The 24,098-nt window shown below is 53.7% G+C and overlaps 1 protein-coding gene across 3 annotated transcripts in view; it reads left to right on the top strand.

Moving 5' to 3' along the window:
* The window catches only part of SYNGAP1 (synaptic Ras GTPase activating protein 1), a 31,152-nt gene that overhangs the window by 1,235 nt on the left and 5,819 nt on the right, over positions 1–24,098 (top strand). For 2 of the 3 annotated variants that reach the window (XR_006785240.1, XM_045835093.1), the window contains exons 2-17: positions 1,953–2,074; positions 4,653–4,758; positions 10,748–10,839; positions 11,221–11,342; positions 13,122–13,275; positions 13,492–13,590; positions 15,021–15,647; positions 15,786–15,930; positions 16,115–16,259; positions 17,764–18,000; positions 18,121–18,322; positions 18,529–18,707; positions 19,404–19,445; positions 19,833–20,892; positions 21,268–21,441; positions 23,069–23,280. Coding sequence is in view for 2 of the 3 variants with exons in the window: in XM_045835093.1 (XP_045691049.1) it covers positions 1,953–2,074; positions 4,653–4,758; positions 10,748–10,839; positions 11,221–11,342; positions 13,122–13,275; positions 13,492–13,590; positions 15,021–15,647; positions 15,786–15,930; positions 16,115–16,259; positions 17,764–18,000; positions 18,121–18,322; positions 18,529–18,707; positions 19,404–19,445; positions 19,833–20,892; positions 21,268–21,441; positions 23,069–23,280 (3,718 nt within the window). In the remaining variant the exon portion in view is untranslated. The remainder of the gene's footprint in view (positions 1–1,952; positions 2,075–4,652; positions 4,759–10,747; positions 10,840–11,220; positions 11,343–13,121; positions 13,276–13,491; positions 13,591–15,020; positions 15,648–15,785; positions 15,931–16,114; positions 16,260–17,763; positions 18,001–18,120; positions 18,323–18,528; positions 18,708–19,403; positions 19,446–19,832; positions 20,893–21,267; positions 21,442–23,068; positions 23,281–24,098) is intronic. The other variant, XM_045835101.1, reaches the window with a different exon arrangement.

Genomic DNA, 24,098 nt, shown 5'->3' with positions numbered 1-24,098 from the left:
TTATCATCACAAGTCTGTGTCTACACAATTTCCCCTAATACTCCAGCTCGTCACCCATTCCTCTTTTGTCTCCTCTACTTTTTGACTTGTTGGAGATTTGGGGTGAAAAGACACAGGTTTTGATGGTTGGAACAGGGACCACAAGAGACCTCCATCTGAGCTCTGTGTGATTTCTCATCCTTATAAGCCTTTCCCTTTTCAGCTGTGTTCCTCTGTCTCTTGCATCTGCCTCCCAGAATCATCCTTACTTAAATCCAGACAATATGTGTGTTTCCAGAATTGCTCCTAAGCTCCCTGTGTCCTTCCCTGCTCCCAGGAAGGTGCCCCTGAAGTTTAACCTGCCTCCCTGTGGCTGTAGCCTGAACCAGTCCCTCCCATAATGGTTATGTATATCAACTGACTTGTCCTCTGGGGGTCCTCAGAGTCTCAGTGCATTGGGCATGTTGCCTGCAGTGTCTGCAGACTCAGAGCCTTGGTGAGCTCTGTGTGTATAGAGGATATTGCTTATAGCGTCCCTGAGATAGAGAACAGTTTCAAAGTATTGGGGTTTTCTAGATATCTATATTCTGGGGACTCATCTCTGACCTACAGGTTGGGTAAATATGAAGGACATGTTTGTGGACAGAAAGGGGTTAGATTTTTCAAAACTCTTTTACTTAGGATATTCAGTTGGAATGAAGCTCAAAGATCAGTTTTTCCCCCCTGCAATATACCCATGATTAATTATCCTGTAGTGGTGACAGAATTTGCTGTGTCTTCCTCTAAACTCTCTCACACTTCGATGCCTTAGGCCTCTTTTCTATCACTTTGATGTCACCAATTTGATTTCTCTCTTCCATAGGGCCTGTCCCTGTGACAGTGTGTAGCATTCGGGTTTAAAGAAGAGGCCATATGCAGATGGTGGCATGGGAAGAACAGTAGAGTTAGGGAAGGGTGACCCTGGGGGCACCTCTGAGCATGGGCAATCCTTGGTCTACTGTTCTAGTTTTGTCTCCAACCCAAGCTCCAGTCTTTGGAGGCCCCCTTTATGTCACAGGCCTGGATCTTCCTATCTTTCCTCCCCTCTTTCTTCCTCAAGCTTCTTACTGCACCTTGGGAAGGTTCCTATGTCCTTGGACTTGGCTTCCACACTATGGAGACTAGGTGTGTGTGGGGGGGGGTGGGGGTATTGAGTCTTTGATCTCTGAGCATGAAGTGGGGGAAGAGATCAATTCAGTCTCTACTCAAACGAGGACATATTTCCTACCTCCTCACTCCCCAGCCCCTTCACAAGACCCTCTACCCTCTACCATCTGAAGAACCCAAAGGATGAACAGGGTTGGGCTAGGAGAGGAGGGGCAGGAGGGGGGACCCACTCATATCCCTGACTCTGAAGAGGTAAACTCCCTCACTCTCTTTTCCAGATGTTTAGCTCTTACAATCTCATGACCCACTTGTTCCTACACCCCCGTCCTTTCCCATAGCTGTGTAGCTTTCCTCTTACTCTCTTGCAGATGGTTCATGCCCCTTCCAAGTTCTTGTCTTCTTCAGTTACTTGGATGCCCTCCCTCTTCCCAGACACCTGCCATCAACCTGTCTGTGTTTTCCTTCTGCCAGTGTTGCTGCCCTCCACCTTTTTATTTTTTTGAAGTGGATAGAGAGCTTCTTCACCTTTTTCTGCCTCTAAACTTGCACCTTCTCTGTCATGATATAATTCCTCTCCCTGAGCCACCCTTCCTATTTATTTCCTGAGGTCAACAGAGCCCTGTGATGTGATTCCTGTCCCTCTTTTTCCCCAGATAAGAGGCTTATCTTCTGTTCTTTTAAAGTTCCCAGGTGTCTCAACCCCATCTGTGATCTCAAGGCAGGAGGGGTCCCCTTCTCCCACTTTGTGGGCTCTCACAATTTTAGGCCTCTGTCTCCCAAATGCATAGAAACTCCCTTTACTGTTTCTGTGTGTCTCTGTCCCCCAGATGTACGGGGACCCCCTATGCACCGAACCCAATACGTCCATTCCCCATATGATCGTCCTGGTTGGAACCCTCGGTTCTGCATCATCTCGGGGAACCAGCTTCTCATGCTGGATGAGGACGAGGTGAGCAGGGTGGGAAGGCTATAAAATGACCATTGGGTAGCATGGGAGAATGTAGAGACAAAGATGGGGAAAACTCACAGTAGTGAAAGGGCAAGAGACAGAGAAGGCAGACAAAGTGACACTTGCAAGTGGTGGGAGGAGGGTGGCCATTGAGATCTGGGTTGGGATGTGGAAAGGGGCAAGCATTCTCTCACCTTTGTTAGGGGGTGTTTGAGGGCCATGTGCAGTATTGGGGAAGAGATGTGGTTCTGAAGATTTGGGGGTGCTTCCTGTTTTCACCTGCCCATATTGTGGGATAGGTTGGGATGGGAAAGAGAAACTGAAGGGTGAAGAAATGGCGATTACTTTGGAGGGAATCACCTTTAAAGTGAGCCTTGGGAACCCCTCCACTTCCCCCATTGAGCAAGACCTATCACCACTCTCAGTCCTTTCTCCATCATGGGGTGGAGTGCAGGGAGCGGGGATTGAAAGACTCAGAGAAAAGGCAGGGGATAGTGGGGTCTTTGGGAAACTGGGAAGGGGCTGGGAAGTCCTGGGAGAGATGACAGAGGTCAGCGGATCTTGGCAGGGAGAGCGGAAGACTGGGAAGGTACCTGAGATCAGGGTTTAGGGAGACCCTGAGAGGGCTTTTACCAGGGACATCAGGAAGGAATATAAGGGAGGAGATGCCTGGAAATGAGGGGAACTGGAAGTATGGGAAGTTGTCTAAAAGAGTAAGAATATTGAGATGGGGGAAGGGACTAGCCAGAGCGCGAAAGACATGAAATGAACAGAGGGTTCCTGTGGGAGGTGGTAGTCATGCAGCGTGATTAGAGAGCCAGGGGAGTTATGGTTCAGACTTGGGAGCTGGGTCAGCAGTGGAGTATCCATAAGAGAAAGGAGATGCCATTATGAAGGGTTGATGCCCAGGGGTATGATTGTGGGAGTAGGGTTATTTGGGGGGCCAACTTTATTACTATTTTATTTTTTAGAGAGAGAGGAAGGAAGAAAGAGAGGGAGAGAAACATCCATGTGAGAGAGAAACACTGATTGGTTGCCTCTCATACACGCCCAACTGGGAACTGAGTACATACCCCAGGCATGTGCCCTGACCAGGAATCAGACCAGTGACATTTTGTTTTGCAGGACAATGCCCAACCAAGCCACACTGGCCAGGGCTAGGGGGAGTGACAAGGTAGCCTATCAGACCAGAGAGAGAGTGAGAGATGAGCCCCAAAAGCTTTTGGGGCCCTGGCCAGATAGCTCAGTTGGCTGGAGCTATATGCCAAGGCTGCAGGTTTGATGTCCGGTCAGGACACATACAAGAAGCAACCAATGAGTGCATTAATGGGTGTTTATCTCTCTCCCCCCTTCCCCCTTCCTTTCCTAAAATTAATAAAAATTTTTTAAAAAGCTGTTGGGGAGGTTGTGGTTGGATTTGGAGTTGGGGTTAACCAGGGTTTTGAGGGAACTGAAGGGGGCAAGTGAGAGTGTGGAGAGATGGCCAGATGGAGGTTTCAGGCCTTGGAGTAAAGTCAAGGCACCTAGGAAAGGATGGTGACTTAAAGGGGGAGGTGGTTTGGGTAGTCAAAGTTTTAGGCTTTGGGGGACATGTAAGTGACTCAACTAGTGGTCACCAGTCTTGACCAAGGGTTTGGGGTCTGCAGGATGAATTGGGAAAACCAGAACCATAAGTGTGGGGACTGTTGTGAGATGTGAGGATGAAGAGGGAGGACAATGGATGGGGTAATGAAGGCATGAGAAAGATGAAGACAGGTTGAGGGGCCTGAGGTGACCAGTGGCCAGCAAGCTGAGGGGCAACAGGAGTGGCCAGAGTCCAGTAGAAAGGGGGTGGGGGATAGAATTGGGAATATGAGTAGTGTGTAGAACCACCAGAGGCTAGAACTAGATGGGTTGTGGAACTGTGCCTGGGGAGTAGTGGGGTGGAGGAGATTGAGGGCTCCAAGAGGGGGCAGTTGGGAAGGAGGTGGGGCAAGGGGGAGATGGGGATGAGGCTCAGGGAGAAGTAATGGCTAAAGGGAAGAAGGGAAGTGAGAGGCTGAGTTAAGGGGCGAGGGAGATGAAAGGTGGGAGGGGGGTGACCAGGCCTTCTGGGGTGTGGGGAGGTTGGGTCCCGGTCTGGCCACAAGCCCGGCGTGGGAGGGAGACAAGCTGTGGATCCTGATTATAAATGCAGCTTCTGCTACCCCTGTGACAGGCACGGAGGAAGGGAAGGGGATGGGGGGTGGAGGTTGGGATTAAAGCAGGAAGAATGGAGGACTTGAAGGTCAAGGGGAAAGTGGATCAGGGAGTAGCAAACTCCTGGAGGGTTCCCGGAAGAACTGAGTAGGGTTTGGGAGAATTCCCTCGAAGATGTTTCGGAAGAAATGGAGGGAGAAGAGAGGAAAGTGGGACTGGAGGGAGTGAAGGAGAGAGGGAGGAAAGAGAAATTGACTCACCCAGAGACACTTAGACTGTGGTGGGGCAGGGGCCGAAGGTGAGTAGGCCTGGTGGAAGGGGAGGTTCAGCCTGCTTGGTGGGGGAGGGACAGGTGGGATGGCCCGGGCGGTGAGCTCTGACACACCCCGCATCCCCCTAGATACACCCCCTTCTGATTCGGGACCGGAGGAGCGAGTCCAGCCGCAACAAACTGCTGAGACGCACAGTCTCCGTGCCGGTGGAGGGGCGGCCCCACGGCGAGCATGGTATGGCGGCCGAGCAGCTCTGGTGCGCCGGACAGTCGCAGGGAGAGGGCTGAAGGTGGACGGGGCTGCTGGGGCGGAGGAAGTAGGGGAACTGAAGGAGCAGTCTCTGGCTGGGAGGAGGTGGAGACAGTCTGGCGTCCTAAGAGTTGGAGCCTGGGAGGAGAAGGCGCCCTCCTCTGGGATCTGGAGCGGGACCGGGCCTGCGGGTGACAGTCCTTGCCGTTTCGTTCCCTTTTCCTTTCCAGCAGCGAAGTTTGACTTTTCCTGGTGCTTGTAAAAATAGTCTCCTTAGATCTTTAGCTTCCTGTTCGAGTGTTCCCATCCTCACCCCTCCCTTGGTCTGAGATCTTGGAGAGAATAACCTAGTTCCTGCCCTCCCCCACCCCCATCTCTGCCCCACCCCCACGTTCCTGATTCTTCTTACGGACCTGGACTCTAGGCCGCCCCTCTTTTCTTGCCCCCTTTCCCACTTCTCATCACCTGCTTCTTTTTCCTACAATTCATTACCCCTTTTCTCTTTCCTCCAGATTTCTCTTATTTTCTCTACCCCTTTTGATTCCTCTGTCTCTCCGCCCTACTTCCGGTGGGACGCCATCAGACCCCCACCCATGTTGTCTCCTTTCTGTCTGTCTGTAAAGCTGTCTGCTCAGTCTGTCTCTCCACCTCTCTCTCTTTCTTCCTCCATCTGCCTCTTCGCCTCCCTCCCTCTTTCTGCCCCCTTCCACCCCCCCTCTTTAGTCATTTAAAAAAAGATTTTTGTCTTCCTGAGAAGTTCACTTAAAAGGTTTCCATGGGAACAGTGAGGGGAGCTGAAGGCAGAGAACACAGATTTGCAGCCAAGGTGCAGAGAGACACCCTCAGCCCCGCCCCCGAAATCCCCTTTTCACTGCCCCCTACCATTCATTCCCCTTCCAGGACCAAGGATCCAGGGCCTCCATCTTCTCCACAACCCTCGCCCCCCCCCCACCCCGCCCCCCTGGTGACTCCTTTCTTCCACCAGCTCCCCTCCCCTCAGGGATTCGGGCTTTCAGTTTCTCTTCCTCTAGAGCCAGTGGCCTGTCTCTGTCTCTTGGTTCCCCTTCAACCCTCTTCTGATAGACCCAGGCCCCAATGCCCTTGGGGGCCAGCTCTGAGACCCTGGGTGGGTGGGTGGCTGGGGATGTGTGTCATTGTCATGGAAACCTCTGACCCTCGGTGTGTGTGGGTAGTACATCCCTGAGGCAGAGCCAAGTGGTGATGGTGGTGGTGGTGGATTGTATACAGATAATATGTGTGTCTGTTACATCTGTGTGTGTCATGTCCATGTCTGGGAAAGGTTTGTGTGCACGTGTGAACACCTGTGTGTCCAGGCCAGAATGATCACGTGCTCATGGAACATGTTTTTCATATGTCCGGTGGTTGGTTTCTCTGCTCACATATTCCCTATCTTTCTCTTTACCCTGACTCCTCAGTGTCTGGGGTCTAGTGTGAGTCTCCTGTGCATCCGCTGTGGGGAGGCACCCATGTGTGTTTGGATTTGGGGATGGTATGTGGAGGTTGTTGAGTTGGGGTTCGGGGTTCGGTAGGGGTTGGGACCTGGGGGCCTAGGGGTATATATATTTGGGGGAGAGGTTTACTGAAAGAGTTGATAGCTCTTTGCGGTTTTCAGGAGGATGTGGAAAGTGCAAGGGGTGTGGAGGACGTGCAGGGGACATTGGGGCCTAGGGGCCTGTGTCTGCGAAGGTGTCTGCTGGGGCTATGGAGGCTCGAGCCCAGGAGAGGTCGTCGGACCTTTGAGGGGCATTGGAATCCAGGGCTCCTCCTCTGTTGGGTGGAGCCGCCGCCCCTCGTTCCCTCCGCGGTTTGGCGCGGGGTTGGGGGGGGGGTTCTGCTCGGAGAGGATAGTGGGAGGCCCGGTTGGTTTTGGGGGGTCCCCTCGCCCCCTCCTGCGTCTCTCGCGCTGTCTCCGGGCGACGGGGCTCGTGACAGAGGCGGCCACGGCAGCATCGGTCGCCTAGCAACGGCGGCGGGGCCCGGGCAACGGCTGCAGCGGCGGGAGCGGCGGCGGAAGGAACGGTTCCCGCGGCCGTCACCGCGCGGCCGTCCCGGCAGTCCCGGGACCCGCCGCCCCCACCGCGCTGGGCGGTTGGAGCGAGGCCGCGCCGCCCCCTCTCCCGCCGCACCCTGCCCCTCCCCCGCGCAGGGGCGGGGCCCCTCCCCCATCTGGGACGCCCCTCGACCCCCCAGGGAGGCGGGTGCAAGGTAAGGGCGGGGCCGGGCGGACAGGAAGCGCGCGTGGGGGGTGCGCGGGGGCGAAGGTGCGCGTGTGCGTGGGATCGGGGAGGGGGTGAGGAAGCCGCCGCGGCGGCGGCGGTGGCAGCTGCTCCCTCCGCATGTTTTCGCTGCATCTTCCGAGTGGGGGGAGTTATGGTAACTGGAGAGGGGGCAGTGGAGGTCCGCGGGGGCGTTGGGGGGTCTGGGGACCGGCCTTGGCCCGTGGGGGACTAGGGTCTCGTGCGCGTGCGTGGGTGGCTGGTGTGGGATGGTCCTGGAACCCCGTTCTGTGGAGGTGGCAGCCCCTGTGTCCACGTTTGTGTTTGTGCCCATACTCGTGTCCCGTGTGTGTCGGTGCCATGTGCACACGGGGCCCAGTTACTCTTGCACACATGTGCATCCAGCCAAGTGGTGCAAACCTGTCCTGTCTTATCCTGCCTCTGTCCCCTTCCTGTCTAGGGAGCTGCTGGACTGGCCACTGGCTTGTGGGGCAGTCGGTGACCATACTGGTACATGTCAACTTTGACCCTGAGCATGTATGTCCTTAGCTGGGGCTCAACTCTGGTCAGTCTCCTGTGTGGGGGGATGTATGTGGCTGCATGAGCAGGATTTTCTGTGTCCCTGGTGGCAGGTGTGTGTCTTTGCATGTGTGTTCCATCACTGATCTGGGTATGTGTGTCAGTCCCAGCATGGGTGTCCAGGGTGTGTCTGGTGTGCAAGGGGGGGGGGTGTTCCTTGGAATCCTACTCTATATGAAACACCTTTGGCCTAGGCAGATGTGAGCCCCTACTTGATCAGGGACAGAAATGCCGAAAAGGGGTAGAGAGGAAAAGTGGGGAGAAAGACGGAAAGGAGGAATGAGAGAGGCTTGGAGAGGAGAAAAGAGCCAGGGAGAAAGAGTAGCTGGAGATTGTGAATCTGGAACACAGTTGAGCAGATTTGGAAGACAGCAGAGAGGATAAGAGTTTAGGATGGGAACTGGGTGGAGACAGTGGGAGAAGGGGCCCGGAGACTTGGCAGTGGGTGGGAAGTCAAGCCTTTTGGTAAAGTGATCTCTGAGAGAAGGAAGTAGGAAGATAGAAGACGGCATTGGTTCACGTAGGCCCTGTATGATCAGGGGAGGCCACTCAGGCTGGCTCATAGTGAGGCATTTCACAGTAGGGATGTCATTAGAGGTTGCTGTCCCCAGTGAAGTGTTTTGCCCTCCATTTCTCTGCTCTCTTTCCAACTCTGTTCCTTATCCTGGTCTGCCAACCTCACTCCCCTGGCTCCCCATGAAAGCTGCCAACTGGGTGTGACAGGAAGAAAGGCCAAAGGGAAGGTTCTGTATTTAGGGGACTGCAAGGCAGGGGGGAGATTCTGTGGGTGGGCAAGATTTAAGAGGTTGAAGAGGCAGGAGTTCAAGCTCTTGCTGTGTGTGCATGTGAGAGCAATTGTGTGTGTATATAGGGTGTGTACATGTGTGGGTGTTTGCACAATGCCTGTGTTACGGGTCTGTGTAGGTGGCTGTTATGTGTGTGCATGCCTGTATACGTCGTGTCAGGGATGGGACATGGAGACCCAGGATCACAATGTACGAGAATCAGGTTTGCTGTGTGCACGTACACTGGATGTGTGCTATGCTTTCTATACATGTCATTGCATGCAGTACTGACACCAAAATGAACTGGATTTCTGTCTCTCTGCCCCCTTTTCCTGTGTGTTTCTGCTGCTCTGACTTTTGTGGCAGTGAGCCTTTGTAAGCATATGTGTATGTATCCTCTGTGTACCTGTGACTTAGGTGTGAGTTCATGTATCTTAGTTCCTGGTTGTATGTGGAATGTTCTATTACTTCCAAGAACCAAGCGAACCAATTAGCAAGTGACTTTCTTTCTATTAATCCTTCAGTTCCAAAGCAAAACTTTAGTGGATTTAAAGTTAGACTTTATGCCTTTATTAGAGGAGCTTTCTTCTGAAAATAATGGCTGAGCTAGGTTCCCTGGAATGAGAGTGAAACAGCATACCTGAGAAATGCAGAGGCTAGGACAAAGATATTCTGGGTCTTTATGTGCATCGTTGAGTGCATAACAGGAGGATAATTAACACATTTACTCCTTGTTTCTTCTTTATCCTGGTAGCAATCATGGATGCCTATTGGAAATCAGGGAAGGGCGGGGGCAGGGGGGAGAGGAAGGGGCTGTCCTGAGACAGAGTGGCTGTAGTTGTACTTTCCATGTGAATGAAAGATGTTTGTGCTTGTGAGATTCAGAGACAGCTTGATGTGGCCGAGAGCATGGTGTGCTCGAGCATGTATCATGATCATGCGTGCGTCTCGGGGTTAGATGTCCATTTCTGTAATGTGCTGCCTACCTGATTGCCCGAAGCACTCGGGCCACGCGTTGATCAGCAGCACCCTGTGCCCACAGTTGTCTGTACACCTTCTAAGCACCTAGATCCCTATTTAGTTTTGCATCGTGGTTCCCATATCTATGTACCCACACAGCTCAATACATGTTTCTATGCTTTACACTTGTGTTCCTGAGGGACTGACTAGGGCTCCTATTTCATGGGATCCACATTTTTGTGTGCAGACCCTCTAACACTTGGGTAGGCAAAGGGAACCTGAGGACTGATTCTAGGGCAATTTGCAAGTCTGGAAGCAGATGTGAAATAGTAGCTATGGCCCTCCCTTGCTTTGGAATCGAGAGGGTTAACTGGCAGCCCTTCCGGTCCAACCCCCTCCAGCCTGTAGCTTCTTGTTGCCCTGGAGATGGTAGCCCCGCCCCTGATGCAGTACCTGCCCCCCCATTGGCTGCAGTGGTGACTGTGGGACTGAGGGGGGAGCCCAGGCCTGGGCAGCCATTCTGGAGCAGGAGCCGGAGCTTGGCATCCCTCACTTTCATTCTCCTCTAGCCCCTCGCCCCCCTAAATTCCCTGCCAGCAGAGCCTCTGCTTCCCTCCTTTGAGCTGCCACCCCTCTAGACTCTTGGCAGTCCTAAGCTTCATCCGCATTCACCTCCCCTCCTCCTCTTCTCCCAGCCCTCACTTGGGAGTCCCCCAACCCCCATTGCCCATTTTCCCCACTCCCCTGCATCTTAATCTTTTCCCTTTCACTCCTTCCCTTCTGAGTCCCTGCCACTGCAGTGCAAGTGGAACCAGCCTCCATCTCCCCTCCCCCCTACCTGGCCCTTCCTTTAATTTTCTGTCCTCAGGCTTCTTCCCTCACCCGTCTCTTCCAAGACTTCCCCCTCCAGTCCAGGGAGGGGGTCATGGGAGGCAGCCCTGGCCCTCCAGACAGACGGGGGTTCCAGGAGGGGGGCAGGTACAAGATGTGCCCAGCTGAGGGAAGAGGAAAGCTTACCTATGGGCAATGACCTTAACCCAACACCCCCCGACCAGCTAGCCTCTTCCTGGGGGGGGTGGGCACCGAGGACCTGTCTTCTGTGGATCCATGTTCTTTATTATTTGGGTCTTACTGACCCTCCAGCCATGCCCCTCTGCTGACTGCCAGCCCCAGTCATGGGCCTAAGGCCTCCCACACCGTCCCCCTCTGGGGGCTCTGGCTCGGGTTCCTTGCCCCCTTCTTCCCACCACCAGCCTCTCAGCCGCCGCTGCTCTTCTTGCTGCTTCCCGGGGGGTAGGTGAGGCTGGAGTGAGGGACAGAGGGAGGTGGGTGAATGTGCTGGGGCCAGGGCTGGAAACCTGGACTGACAGTGATCCCCCTCCCCAACTTCCCTCTGGCCCTTTCTCCCTCCAGAATACCACTTGGGTCGCTCGAGGAGGAAGAGCGTCCCAGGGGGGAAGCAGTACAGCATGGAGGCCGCCCCCGCTGCACCCTTCCGGCCCTCGGTGAGTGAAGATGCCTGCCAAATGTGGCTCAGCTGGGTCCCCCTTCCATTCCCAGCTGGAGCCCCAGAATTCTGAGAAAAAGGATAGGAGTGGGAGGGGGAGAGAGAGACAGACTCACCTCTTTGGTTCCTCCTTCTTTGCTCTGCCCTCCCTGTTTCTCAGACCAGCCCTCCCACCTTCAGAAGCTGGTGTGTGTGTGTACGTGTGCGTGTGCACCTGCACCTGTGGGGGCAAAGGAAGACAAACTGGTAGCAGGGTTCTTACCTGCCTTTCCTCGCCCCCCCATCCCACCTCCACCCAGGGCTTCTACCAGCTGTGGGCTGAGTAGGTGGGACTGACCCTGCCCCAACCCACCCTTATCCCCATTTCCTGCCCCCCCAGCAAGGCTTCCTGAGCCGGAGGCTAAAAAGCTCCATCAAACGCACGAAGTCACAACCCAAACTTGACCGGACCAGCAGTTTTCGCCAGATCCTGCCTCGCTTCCGAAGTGCTGACCATGACCGGTACAGGGCTAGAGCGGGAGGGATGAGCTGGTTGCAATAGAGGGGGCTCTACAGCGAGATTGGGGAATGGGAGTTACCTGAGTACCAAGGTTGAAGGCCTCAGATTGGCTGTGGGATGTTACGGGGTAAGGGACAGGGAGAGGACAAGCAGAGAGGCAGGAAAGAGAGTGAAGTTGAAGCCAAGGAGGGACTCTTCTGGCCAACGAAGGTAGGCTCCGGCCAAGGAGTGAAGGAGCTATACGGAGGGACAGAGAAGGAGTGGTGGAGGCAGGAGGGAATGTGGGGGTTGGTAGGAGAGGAGCAATATGATGTAGATAGGAGGGTATATGAGGGGAAGGCAGCAGGTCGGAGCGGGACTGGGGCTGACAGATACTAATGGGTGAGGGGAAGGACAGCTGAGAGCATGACAGTGATGGGGAGGCTGGCACAGGTAGACAGGCTGGTGGGCTGGGGAGGGGAGGCTATGGGGTTAATTCAGGAACTGAAGCGTGAGGAGGAAGTCCTCAGAGAAGTCCAGAGTGCAGTGTCACGGAGGCTGGGATTGAGGGACATCTGATGTCTGCTTCTATTGCCGGCTTCTTGGGGTCTCTCTTTGGGCTTCCCCCTCACCCAGTCACTCCCAAGGAAGAACCCTGTCCTCCTTTCCCCCTGTGTCTGGCCACCCCCAGGATTGGGCAGGTAGGGAATTGGGGGTAGGTGAGTCACACCTTTCCCTGCCCCCTCCAGTGTCACCAGAGCTGGATTTGGGACTGGTGGTGGTGGGGGGTGAGGGCATGGTATTCCTGGCCGTGGGGGCGGGGGGCCGGGGGAGCGTGGCGCTGACGGCAGTGGAGCTGGAGATGACGGGGCTGCTATAAATAGCTTCATGGAGGCTCCCACACCCGAGCTCCCCCTCCCGCTTTCCTACTGCTCTCTACTCTTCATCCCCTAGCCGTCTTCGTCTTCGTAGTGCTCACTACCCTGCTCCTGTGTTCTGTGCCCCCACCCGCCATCCCTCAGCCCTTTATCTTCTGCTTCCCCCCCATATTTCCTCCCCTTGTCCCCCGTCTCTGTTCCCACACCCACCTCTCCAGTTACCCCTCCTCACCTTCCCCTATCCTCTGTATTTCTGCACATGTCTTTGCCTCCCCTTTTTCTACCTGACCTAGCTCTCTTCTTCCCCAGTCCCCATTTTCATTCTCTTCCATTCTCACTTTCCTGCCCACAGCTTTCTCCTGTCTTGTCATTTTCTCCTCTGAGTTCCCCTGGGTGCTGTAACAAGTTACCACAAACCCTGATTTTGTTAAAGCTTGTCCTCTTACCTCACTTGTTTATTCTTTGAATTGTTAAATGTTTGTAAGCACCTGCTGTGTGCCAGGCCCAAACAGACATCTTTGCACTTTGGCTCTTTACCTGTACTTTGTCTTCCTTATGTTGAGGAAGGGATTTTGGAGGTCACCTGGAAGTCCCACCTAGAAGTGTCCCAGCCCCACCCAGCTTCCTTTTTTTCCTTTGCCATGTCCATGTCTGGGTTGAGATATTTCTAGGTATCCCCAGTCTTCACAATCCCTTAGGTGTGAATCAGGGGCCAGGGGGTTTCTTTAAGGGTTCTAGTTTCTCACATCCCTCACATCCTTCCACAGGGATAGGCTGGTTTCTTTCCGTCTGTGTTTCTGTGAGAAGGGGGTTCAGGAGGTGCTTTCCCCAAGCCTCTGTCCTAGAGCCAGTTGATGATGCAGGCCCTGGTGTGTAAGAAGAGTAGGGGCCCTGATCCTCTCTCCTGAACCTCCCACTTGCTAGGGCCCGGCTGATGCAGAGCTTTAAGGAGTCACACTCTCATGAGTCCTTGCTGAGTCCTAGCAGTGCAGCTGAGGCCTTGGAGCTCAACTTGGATGAAGATTCCATTATCAAGCCAGTGCACAGCTCCATCCTGGGTCAGGAGTTCTGTTTTGAGGTACTGGGTCTGGTGTGCTGGGGAGGACTGTAGGGTAGGGTGATGGAGGTTGAGGGCAGAGAGGCCTCGAGAAAATGGCACAGGTGGGGATGTTGAGGAAACTGAAATCTCAGGGGCTGGGAAAAAGGCCAGGGAGGAAGAGATGATGGTAGAGTCTCCAGTCCTTAGGAATCACCTCCCCTCTTCAGCCCATCTTAATTCCACACCCCTCTCTAGGTAACAACATCATCAGGAACAAAATGTTTTGCCTGTCGTTCTGCGGCCGAAAGGGACAAATGGATTGAGAATCTACAGAGGGCGGTAAAACCAAACAAGGTATTAGGAGTATAGGGGGCAAGGCAAAGGTCAGGCCATGGGGAATCAAGGGGCCGGGGGGAAGGTGAGACTCGGGAAAAGAGGGAACTGAGGTGGAGGGGACTTGGATGAGCAAGAGGTGACCCCCATTTTTCTCTGAGCCCCTCGTTTCTTTTCCCTTTTTTTCTACCTCATGATCTGTTTCTCTGCTATGGAAATCATAGACTTAGAGTTGATGGGGCTCCTGAAGTCCTCTGGTTTGTCTTGCCCTGCAAGCTGAAATGCTCCACCAATACCCTGACAGGGGGTCGCCCAGTCACTGCTTACAGCATTTCTGTAGGACGCATAGAACTGTCAGGCAGCCAAGTCTCTAGACCTTGGCTTCCCCTCTGTAGAACTGGTGGGAGTGGAGTTGAACTCCATGATCTCTAAGGTCCCTTTGGCTCACAAATGGGACGAGTCTGTTTTTCTCAAGACTTTATGTTTCCCGGGAGAAGTGCTGCCAATCCCATCAGATGTCCATGTATCCCATTTTCCAGTGACATACGGTCCCCGTGGCCTTCTTCTGGAGGAACCCTTGTTTCTCAGTGCCCTTCTTAAAGAACTAGACCCAAGATGCTGGACATGATCTAGCCCCTGCTCCTTTCATGGTGCAGCATTACCTTCGCCTCACGAAGGTCTGATGGCCAATTGCATTCCTCCACGCCCTTTTCACACTAACTGTATAGTCTCCTGTATTTATGCAGTTCTTTTATTTTTATTTTTTTAATTAACTTCTGATTGTCTTTGAAGAACTTCCCAGTTTTCCCCTTCAAATTCTACCTTAGTATCTTTGGTTTATTATTCTAGCTTTTAAAATCTTTCTCCATACTGATGCCATTGTCTAATGTATGAGCTACCTGTATCAGTTTCTTAGGTCTGCAGTAACAAATTACCACAAATTGGACTACTCAAAACAACAGAACTTTATTTTCTCACAGTTCAGGAGACTGAAAATCCAAAATCAAGATGTTGGCGATGTCTTGCTTCCTCTGATGCTCTAGAAAGAATCCTTCCTTGTCTCTTCAGAACTTCTGATGGCTGCTTGGGGGTCTTTGCTTTCTTTGACTTGAACTGCACCTGTCCAGTAGTTTCTGCCGCCATCAGAATTCACATGGCCGTCTTCTCTCTCTGTGTCTCTGGTTTCCAAATCTCCTTTTCCATGTAGATACCAGTCATGGAGTCTAGGGCCCATGCTAGTCTTGTATGACTACTTCTCAATATGATTATATCTGCAAGGACCCTATTTCCAAATAAGGTCACATTCAAAGGTTCCAAGTGAACATGAATTTCTCAGTTTTATGATTTCTATCTCAAGATACTCTGCCTGCTTTCTCACTGTATCTCATCTTTCAATGTCTCTGTCTCTCTCCCCTCCCACTTTCTCCGCCATGCCCACCCCACCATGCCAGGACAACAGCCGCCGGGTGGACAATGTGTTGAAGCTGTGGATCATAGAGGCCCGGGAGTTGCCGCCCAAGAAGCGGTACTACTGTGAGCTCTGCCTGGATGACATGCTGTATGCGCGTACCACCTCCAAGCCCCGCTCGGCCTCAGGGGACACCGTCTTCTGGGGCGAGCACTTCGAGTTTAACAACCTGCCAGCTGTCCGTGCCCTGCGGCTACATCTGTACCGTGACTCAGACAAAAAGCGCAAGAAGGACAAGGCAGGCTATGTCGGCCTGGTGACTGTGCCTGTGGCCACCCTGGCTGGGCGCCACTTCACAGAGCAGTGGTACCCCGTGACCCTGCCAACAGGCAGCGGGGGTTCTGGAGGAATGGGGGGCTCAGGAGGCGGAGGGGGCTCAGGGGGTGGTTCAGGGGGCAAAGGCAAAGGAGGTTGCCCAGCTGTGCGGCTGAAAGCACGTTACCAGACAATGAGCATCCTGCCCATGGAGCTGTATAAGGAGTTTGCAGAGTATGTCACCAACCATTATCGGATGCTCTGTGCAGTACTGGAGCCCGCCCTGAATGTCAAAGGCAAGGAGGAGGTAGCCAGTGCACTGGTTCACATCTTGCAGAGTACAGGCAAGGCCAAGGTGAGTGTTGTGCCCTCAGAAAAAGGTGACCTGGGAGTGGGCACTTCCTTGGGGGAGTGTACAGTGAGGATAGGGCACTTTTGTCTTCCTGAGGTTGGGTGGTACAGAGCCTGACGTTTGGATTTTCCCGGGCCTCAGGACTTCCTTTCAGACATGGCCATGTCGGAGGTGGACCGGTTCATGGAACGAGAGCATCTCATATTCCGCGAGAACACGCTCGCCACTAAAGCCATAGAAGAGTACATGAGACTGATTGGTCAGAAATACCTCAAGGATGCCATTGGTATGGCCCACCTTCCTAAACCTACCAAATGTCACCCCAGTCCTAAACCTGGCTACTTCAGACCCCAAGTCCACCCTTCCTCAGGCTTTAAGATTCCAACCACTTGGTTCTTAGATTCTCCCAATCCAACAGCCCCTGTCTCTGCCCTTAGAGGGTGTGACCACCCTTGTTGTGCTCCCCCCAGGGGAATTTATCCGTGCTCTGTATGAGTCCGAGGAGAACTGTGAGGTGGACCCCATCAAGTGCACGGCGTCCAGTCTGGCAGAGCACCAGGCCAACCTGCGAATGTGCTGTGAGTTGGCCCTGTGCAAGGTGGTCAACTCCCATTGGTGAGACTGGGAACTCTGGGTTGGGGGGCCAGGGTCGGGGGAGCTATGTGTTCATCTGTTCATCCATCTGTCCATCCTCAAAGAGGACTGAGGACCACTTATGGGCAAAAGCATTGTGCGGGTGCTGTAAAATGGGGCCTGGCCTCTGCCTCCAGAAGACCTCCACTAGGATGAGTAGGAACAAGTTAGATGCATAAAAGATGCATAACTGTTGTAGGATGAGTTAAGTGCCAAGTGAGGGTGTCCCCCTCCCCCACCACAATGTAACATAAGGTCAGAGAAGGCAGAACTTGGAGATAAAGCAGGGAAGGCTTCATGGAGGAGGTGTCCCCTGGTCTGGGCTGGGCTTTGAAAACTGGGTCAGGTTCTGATATTTGGATATAGTGGGGAAAGAGGACATTTCAGGAGAAGGCTATGGAAGCAGGCACATGCATGAATATGAGAGGGCCCAGGAGCTTTCAAGAAACAACAATTAGGATAGGTTTAATGGAACACATGGCTCATAATGGAGAGTGGTGGGACAGATGTCTGGACAAGGGGATTAGAATTAGAATCTGGAAGGCCTCCGCGGCCCAGTGAAGGAGTTTGAGTTTATTGGTAGGTCATGGGATGCCGTTAATGGTGCTGGTGCCAAGTATCATGACTGAGGAGATTAATCCTTTGGCCGAGTGGAGGTGGGGGGGACTGGAGCAGGGGGAATGAAGTCCAGAATAGTTGGGGGCTACTGTTAACCAGCCAGTCATGGAAATGGGATCCTGATCAGGGTGGTGGCAGGCAGAGTATAGAAGAGCTGTGGGAAAGGCCCTCTGAGGAAAGGATCAGCAGCAGTTGTCAACTGATTGGAAAGGAGGGGGCATGTCTGTGGGGAGTCAGGATGACTCAAGAACCCATGAGGCTGGTGGTGTTTGGGAGACCTGTGGCTTCACTGGCAGAACCAGGGAAGTCAGGAGAAGGAGCCAGTTGGAGGTATGGGAGTAGTGGTGAGCTCTGTTTTAGCAGAGTCAGAGTTCAAGGTGTCAGTGGGACGTCAAAGTGGACCATGGAACGGGAGATGGAGGGAGTGAGCTCTTGAGCCATTCCAGGGACTGGGGATCATTCCTCACTTCCCTGGAATTCAGAAGGGTTGGGGGGTCTGAGCTCCCTGTACCTCAAGTGACCCTCCATCTCTCTCCCATCTCTGTCTCTTCCTGGTGTCTGTTTTTCTTCTTTCCTTGTCTCTCTCACATGACCCCTGTTTCTCCTGCGTGTCCTCTCCCCTCACCTTCTCTCCCCCTCCATTTCTCTCCCTTAATCTGTCTGTTACTTCTGCCATAGCCCTCTTCTTCCGGCAGCCTCCCGTCTCCTCCTGCGGCCCCTCCCTACCTGTCTCTCTCACCTGTTTTCACGCCCTCACCTCCTGCCACCCCCCTCAGCATGCTCCCTGGAAGCTGAGGGTCTCTGGGGCTCAGTCCCGGTCTCTCTCTTTCTTTCTCTCTCTCTCTGTCTCCCTACCCTTTTCCCTCAGCGTGTTCCCGAGGGAGCTGAAGGAGGTGTTTGCGTCTTGGCGATTGCGCTGCGCAGAGCGGGGTCGGGAAGACATTGCTGACAGACTGATCAGCGCCTCGCTCTTCCTGCGCTTCCTCTGCCCAGCCATCATGTCGCCCAGTCTCTTTGGGCTCATGCAGGAGTACCCAGATGAGCAGACCTCACGAACCCTTACCCTCATCGCCAAGGTCATCCAGAACTTGGCCAACTTTTCCAAGTAAGGGAAGAAGGTTCAGGCTGAGGGTGGGCATCAAGGATCTCCTGAGACGTTGAGACAGGTGTGGGTGTAAGGCCTTGTGTGTGTGTCTGACCTCTACTTTCTGGATTCCTTGGCCAGGTTTACCTCAAAGGAGGACTTTCTAGGATTCATGAATGAGTTTCTGGAGCTGGAGTGGGGTTCCATGCAGCAGTTCCTGTATGAGATCTCCAACCTAGACACTCTGACCAATAGCAGTAGCTTTGAGGGTTACATCGACTTGGGCCGCGAGCTCTCCACACTGCATGCCCTGCTCTGGGAGGTGCTGCCCCAGCTCAGCAAGGTCAGCAAACACCCCTTTGTCTCATCCCCAGTTGTCTCAGAGGCTTCTGTGGCCTGGGAGACCACCCCCTGCACAGAATTTTCTCCCCTCCGTGCTCCCAGATGTATCACTGCCACTCCCCCAGCTCAGACACCTTCCGTGTGCGCCCTCTGAGGCCCTCATGGGGCTGGGCACTTAGCCCCCAGGTAAAAGCCTCACCCTTACAGGAAGCCCTCCTGAAGCTGGGCCCACTGCCCCGGCTCCTCAACGACATCAGCACAGCTCTGAGGAACCCCAATATCCAAAGGCAGCCAAGCCGCCAGAGTGACCGACCCCGGCCTCAGCCTGTGGTGCTTCGGGGCCCATCGGCCGAGATGCAGGGCTACATGATGCGGGACCTCAACAGGTGAGCACTTTGGGACCCCCCCACACCTGTGCCCTAGGACCCCTGCTTTTCTGTTTTCAATAGACTTCACGGGGCTGTACGTGCACCTCTGTAGGGCTTGAAAGAAAGGAAAAAGAAGCAGGTGTCAGAGAAAATGGTAAGGAGACAGATACAGTTAGCAGTTAGGCTGTGAGAGCCCTTTAAAGCCAGGCAGAGCAAGAAACGTGGAACCCCCCAAAAGTGCAGGGGCTTCTCCAGCTCCAGCTTGCTGTAAGCCTAGGGGGTTCCACTGCCAGCTCTGACTTGCTTTGTCCCCATGCTTGCCCATGCCTGTCCCTGAGCTGAGGTTCAGCCTGCACATGTTGGGTCAGCCATGTAGTGTCCAAACATTCAAATATGTCTGTACTAATTAGAAATGAGCACTGCCTCAGCCCCCACCAGAATCACGCAGACCTCACCACCACCCGGTGCTAGGGCAGTGACACCTGGACCCTAGCAGGGCCGCTGAAGCCACCGCAGCTGTTCTGATGGGCAGTGCTTGGCTCAGCTGCTGTTCATCATTTTGATGACCGCCCTGCTTGTTCCTCTGCCTGTGTCTCTCCCTCCATGGCGCCACATCCATTCCACTATTCCTGCCTCTCCTTCCATTTGTTCATGCCTTCTGCCCATCTCTCTCCTTCTCTGTCTGTGCTTGCCCCTCTTTCCATCTCTCTCCAGCTCCATCGACCTTCAGTCCTTCATGGCGCGAGGCCTCAACAGGTGAGGGGCTCTCCCCTCCCCACCCTCCTCTCCTGTCTGCTCCCCTCTCCCACTCCAGTGGCCTTCACCTTCCTCCTCTCCTCTCCTCTTCCATGCACCCTCACCTCCTCCATATCTGCCCAGACTTGACCCTCATACCTCTTCTTGGCTGCCCCCATCTGCCCTCCTCTGAGCCTCACTCCCTTCCTGAAGGGGCCTTATCCTTCCCTTTTCCCATGTATCCCCTCCTGCTTTCCCCGCCCTGTCCAGAGCTGCCACCACCAGCTCTCAGCCCTTCCCTGTGGGTCCCACTTTTTACCCCAGGGCCTGGGCCAAACCATAGCAGGCTCTCAATTGCCAGTAGCCTTTGCCTTACCTCCTGCTTGTGTGCCCCTTCCCTTTTGACAGCTCTATGGACATGGCTCGCCTCCCCTCCCCAACCAAGGAAAAGCCACCCCCACCGCCCCCTGGTGGGGGAAAAGATCTGTTCTATGTAAGCCGTCCACCCCTGGCCCGTTCCTCGCCAGCATACTGCACGAGTAGCTCAGACATTACAGAGCCGGAGCAGAAGATGCTGAGTGTCAACAAGAGTGTCTCCATGCTGGATCTGCAGGGTGATGGGCCCAGTGGCCGCCTCAACAGCAGTAGTGTATCCAATCTGGCAGCTGTCGGGGACCTGCTGCACTCGAGTCAGGCCTCCCTGACAGCCGCTTTGGGGCTGCGGCCTGCACCCGCTGGACGCCTCTCCCAGGGGAGTGGCTCGTCCATCACAGCGGCTGGCATGCGCCTCAGCCAGATGGGTGTTACCACGGACGGTGTCCCCGCCCAGCAACTGCGCATCCCCCTCTCCTTCCAGAACCCTCTCTTCCACATGGCTGCTGATGGGCCAGGTCCCCCAGGGGGCCACGGAGGGGGTGGTGGCCATGGCCCACCCTCCTCCCATCACCACCATCACCACCATCACCACCACCGAGGTGGAGAACCCCCAGGGGACACCTTCGCCCCATTCCATGGCTATAGCAAGAGCGAGGACCTCTCCTCAGGGGTCCCCAAGCCCCCTGCCGCTTCCATCCTTCATAGTCACAGCTACAGTGATGAGTTTGGACCCTCTGGTACTGACTTCACTCGTCGGCAGCTCTCACTCCAGGACAACCTACAGCACATGCTGTCCCCTCCCCAGATCACCATTGGTCCCCAGAGGCCTGCTCCCTCAGGGCCTGGAGGTGGGAGCGGCGGAGGGGTCAGTGGCGGGGGTCAGCCGCCTCCATTGCAGAGGGGCAAGTCACAACAGTTGACAGTCAGCGCTGCCCAGAAACCCCGGCCATCCAGCGGAAATCTGTTGCAGTCGCCAGAGCCAAGTTACGGCCCTGCCCGTCCACGGCAACAGAGCCTCAGCAAGGAGGGCAGCATTGGGGGCAGCGGGGGCAGCGGAGGGGGTGGGGGGCTCAAGCCCTCCATCACCAAGCAGGTAGGTGAGGGTGGAAGGAAGGCAGGAAGGGAAGAGGGGAATGGGTTGGATAGGTGAAGGTAGATTAGTTTGTAGTCTAAATTACAGTTTCCTCACCTCCTTCCACTTGTTAAACAAATGTGTGCAGAGTGCCTGCTATGTGCCACGTGCTGCCGTAGGCACCACGGATTTGGCAGTGAACAGACAAAAATCCCTACCGTCATGGAGTTCACATTCAGAGGGGAGATACAATGAATAGCTTGCATGGCATTTACAAGGTGCTCAGAGTTAGAGTAGGGAACCGGGATTGGGACCCCTCTTTTGTCTGTGCTCACTCTAAATGCACCCTGCCTTCTCCCACCTTTCTCTATTTGTCCCCACCTCATCCTGTCTCAGCACTCTCAGACACCGTCCACACTGAACCCCACGATGCCAGCCTCTGAGCGGACAGTGGCCTGGGTCTCCAATATGCCTCACCTGTCGGCTGACATCGAAAGTGCCCATATTGAGCGGGAAGAGTACAAGCTCAAGGAGTACTCTAAGTCGATGGATGAGAGCCGGCTGGACAGGGTACGCCAGGCTACCAGCCCCAAGCCCCTGTCCTTCCTTTTACCCACAGGGAAGGGCTCTTCACTGCCAAGGGAAGCATCCGGGATCAGGTAGTTATGTGAAAAAAAGAAAAGTACTTGTTCCCTTGAGAAGACTTCAGTCTATTAGGAGAGGCCAGATATAATCAGTCTGTTGAAACTCAGTTCCAACTCTTTGTTTCATGGGTTATAGCACATCATAGACTATCTGGAGAGAAACATGTTCTATATTAGGCTTATCTTCATGTTCTTCCCCAGGAACAACATAAGCCCTGGCTCCTATGACTGCTCAGGAAAAGGAAAGTTACTTTACTATCAGTGTGAGCTGATAAATTGGGCACGATTAGGTGGGTTGCAATTACACTATAAGTGATGTCCGGTTGAGCCAGTCACTGTGCATGGGCATAGGTGACACAGGGTTGGTGTTGCAAAATGGTGTGTGGAAAGACCATTCGGACTCTCAGCTGGTGATGGCCCAGAGCAAAAGACAGCAAAAGCTGTGGGGCACACACAAATAACTTAGCAGAAAGCTCCTTAGGGAAGCCATCACACCAAGAACCCTGAAGGAGAGTGTGGCTGCAGAATTAGGTTAATGTTGATAATGTATGGCTCCAACATGGGCAGCAGAGAGAGCTTACTTGGGAGAATTGGGGTTTGAACATAGGAAAATGTTGGGACTGTTTTAGGTGGACTTGGTTCAGCAAGCTTCATGAGAGAATTAAGCCCTACTGGTAGTGAATTAGCATCTTTTCTTGGCCTCTAGGATAGGGTTGGTTATGTGTGTGCACTGTTCAGAGAATGGGAAAAAAGTCTCTCAAATCATTGTTTTCTGTTCTGTGGTTCAGATGAGGAATCTTTGTTGGGAAAGGCTCTAGACTAGTACTGTGTAGTAGAGCTTTATGCAGTGATGGAAATGTCTGTGATCTCCACTGTCCAATATGGTAGCCATTGCCACGTGTGGCTGGTGGCAACTGAATTTTTAGTTTAATTTTTAAATAGCCACACATGGCTAGTAGCTACTGTATTAGATAATACAGCTCCAGAATTTAGAGCCAACAGGGCAGACAAAATGACTCTCTGTGCTCTTCCAGCCTCAGAATTCCAGGGTCATTAACAAGAGAGAGGCATTCATAGATTCTCAGCCTGGGCTCACCTGCAGTCCAGACCCTCTGTCCAGGGTAGAGTCTTTTCTCTCCAGCCGATGTCTCTTCTTCCTGGTCTCCCCCATGTGCTCTCTGGCCTGGGTTGGGGCTAAGGAGTTACCTTAAGTTTAATTTCTGGGTACAGTCATTCAAGTTGTGTCCATGAGCCTGTCTAGGTTCCTGTATGGGTCCTCATTTGTCCAGCTGCACATATGAGGACATGTATATACCTCTCAGGGTGTGGGAGTCTATGGCCATGCTCCACTTTGAGGGATCCTCAGTTCCACAAAGGGCCTTCAAAAAAGTGGGTGTGTATGTATGATCAACAGACGGGGAAAGGGATAAAGGAGATGGTTGGGATGTTCTTCATCCAGCAGCAACTGTGCTTGGCAGGCAGGGATGGAGGCTGGGTGTTGGAGTCAGGGCAGGGCACCTCTCACAGTGCGGGGTCATGTGCCCGGTGGGCAGGTGAAGGAGTACGAGGAGGAGATCCACTCACTGAAGGAGCGGCTGCACATGTCCAACCGGAAGCTGGAAGAGTATGAGCGGAGGCTGCTCTCCCAGGAAGAACAGACCAGCAAAATCCTGATGCAGTACCAGGCCCGACTGGAGCAGAGCGAGAAGAGGCTGAGGCAGCAGCAGGTGGAGAAGGATTCACAGATCAAGAGCATCATTGGCAGGTGAGGGGCGGCCTGGGGAGGGGTAGCAAGGGAAAGCTTGAGGTTGGAGAGAGCCCCTCAGACCCCAAGTCTAGAAATTTATACTCCCCCACACTTAACCCATCACCAGACGGGAGGAAATCTCTTGCTTAGTGTAGCAAGTGTCCCTTTACTACACCCCAACTTCTTTTCTGATAGAGTAACTTCTGAAGTCCTTGGAAAATGTGCCTGTTATTATCCAACCATCAATCACTATGTGTCTGGACCCAGCCTAGGTTGGGAATCCCCACTGATTACTTTCAACAGAGCCCGTGATACTCACCTCAAACCTGGGTAGGGATCCCTGGCCGGGGTGGCCTCTGACCGTCCCATCCTAGACCACCCTTTCCTCTCCAGCCTTAGAAGGGTATTCCATTAGAAAAGGAATACCCCTTCTTTTATAAAGCTTGTGCATGTTCTCAACTGCTTTGTGGAGCTCCTCAGTTATCTTGAGAACTGGGTGGCACCCTGGGCCTCATTCCAGCCAAAGCCAACTTCATTTTAATCCATTGTAAATGTTTTTGAGTAAGGTTCATTAGAAGAATAAGGTGTCATTTGAAACTTTTTTTGAAAACCACTGGTATAATTGCTGTCCTTTATGAGAAATCTCCTTGAGAATCTCTATCAAAGGCAGAGAAATGCTGAGATAATAGTGATTGTAGAGACCCCTCTGGGGGTCATCACTGGGGCTGCACAGGAGATGGCCTAGGCTCAGTGAGGTAGCATGGGGGACATGGAAACCAGGTGTTCAGCCACAGAGGGTCTGTGGGAGAGCACTGTCCTGAATGTGAGGGTGGAGG

The sequence above is a fragment of the Phyllostomus hastatus genome, unplaced genomic scaffold (genome assembly GCF_019186645.2).
Source record: "Phyllostomus hastatus isolate PE091 unplaced genomic scaffold, TTU_PhHast_1.1 phas_contig_1048, whole genome shotgun sequence".
NCBI classification, from domain to species: Eukaryota; Metazoa; Chordata; class Mammalia; order Chiroptera; family Phyllostomidae; genus Phyllostomus; species Phyllostomus hastatus.
This window is presented reverse-complemented; position numbering and strand designations above follow the sequence as displayed.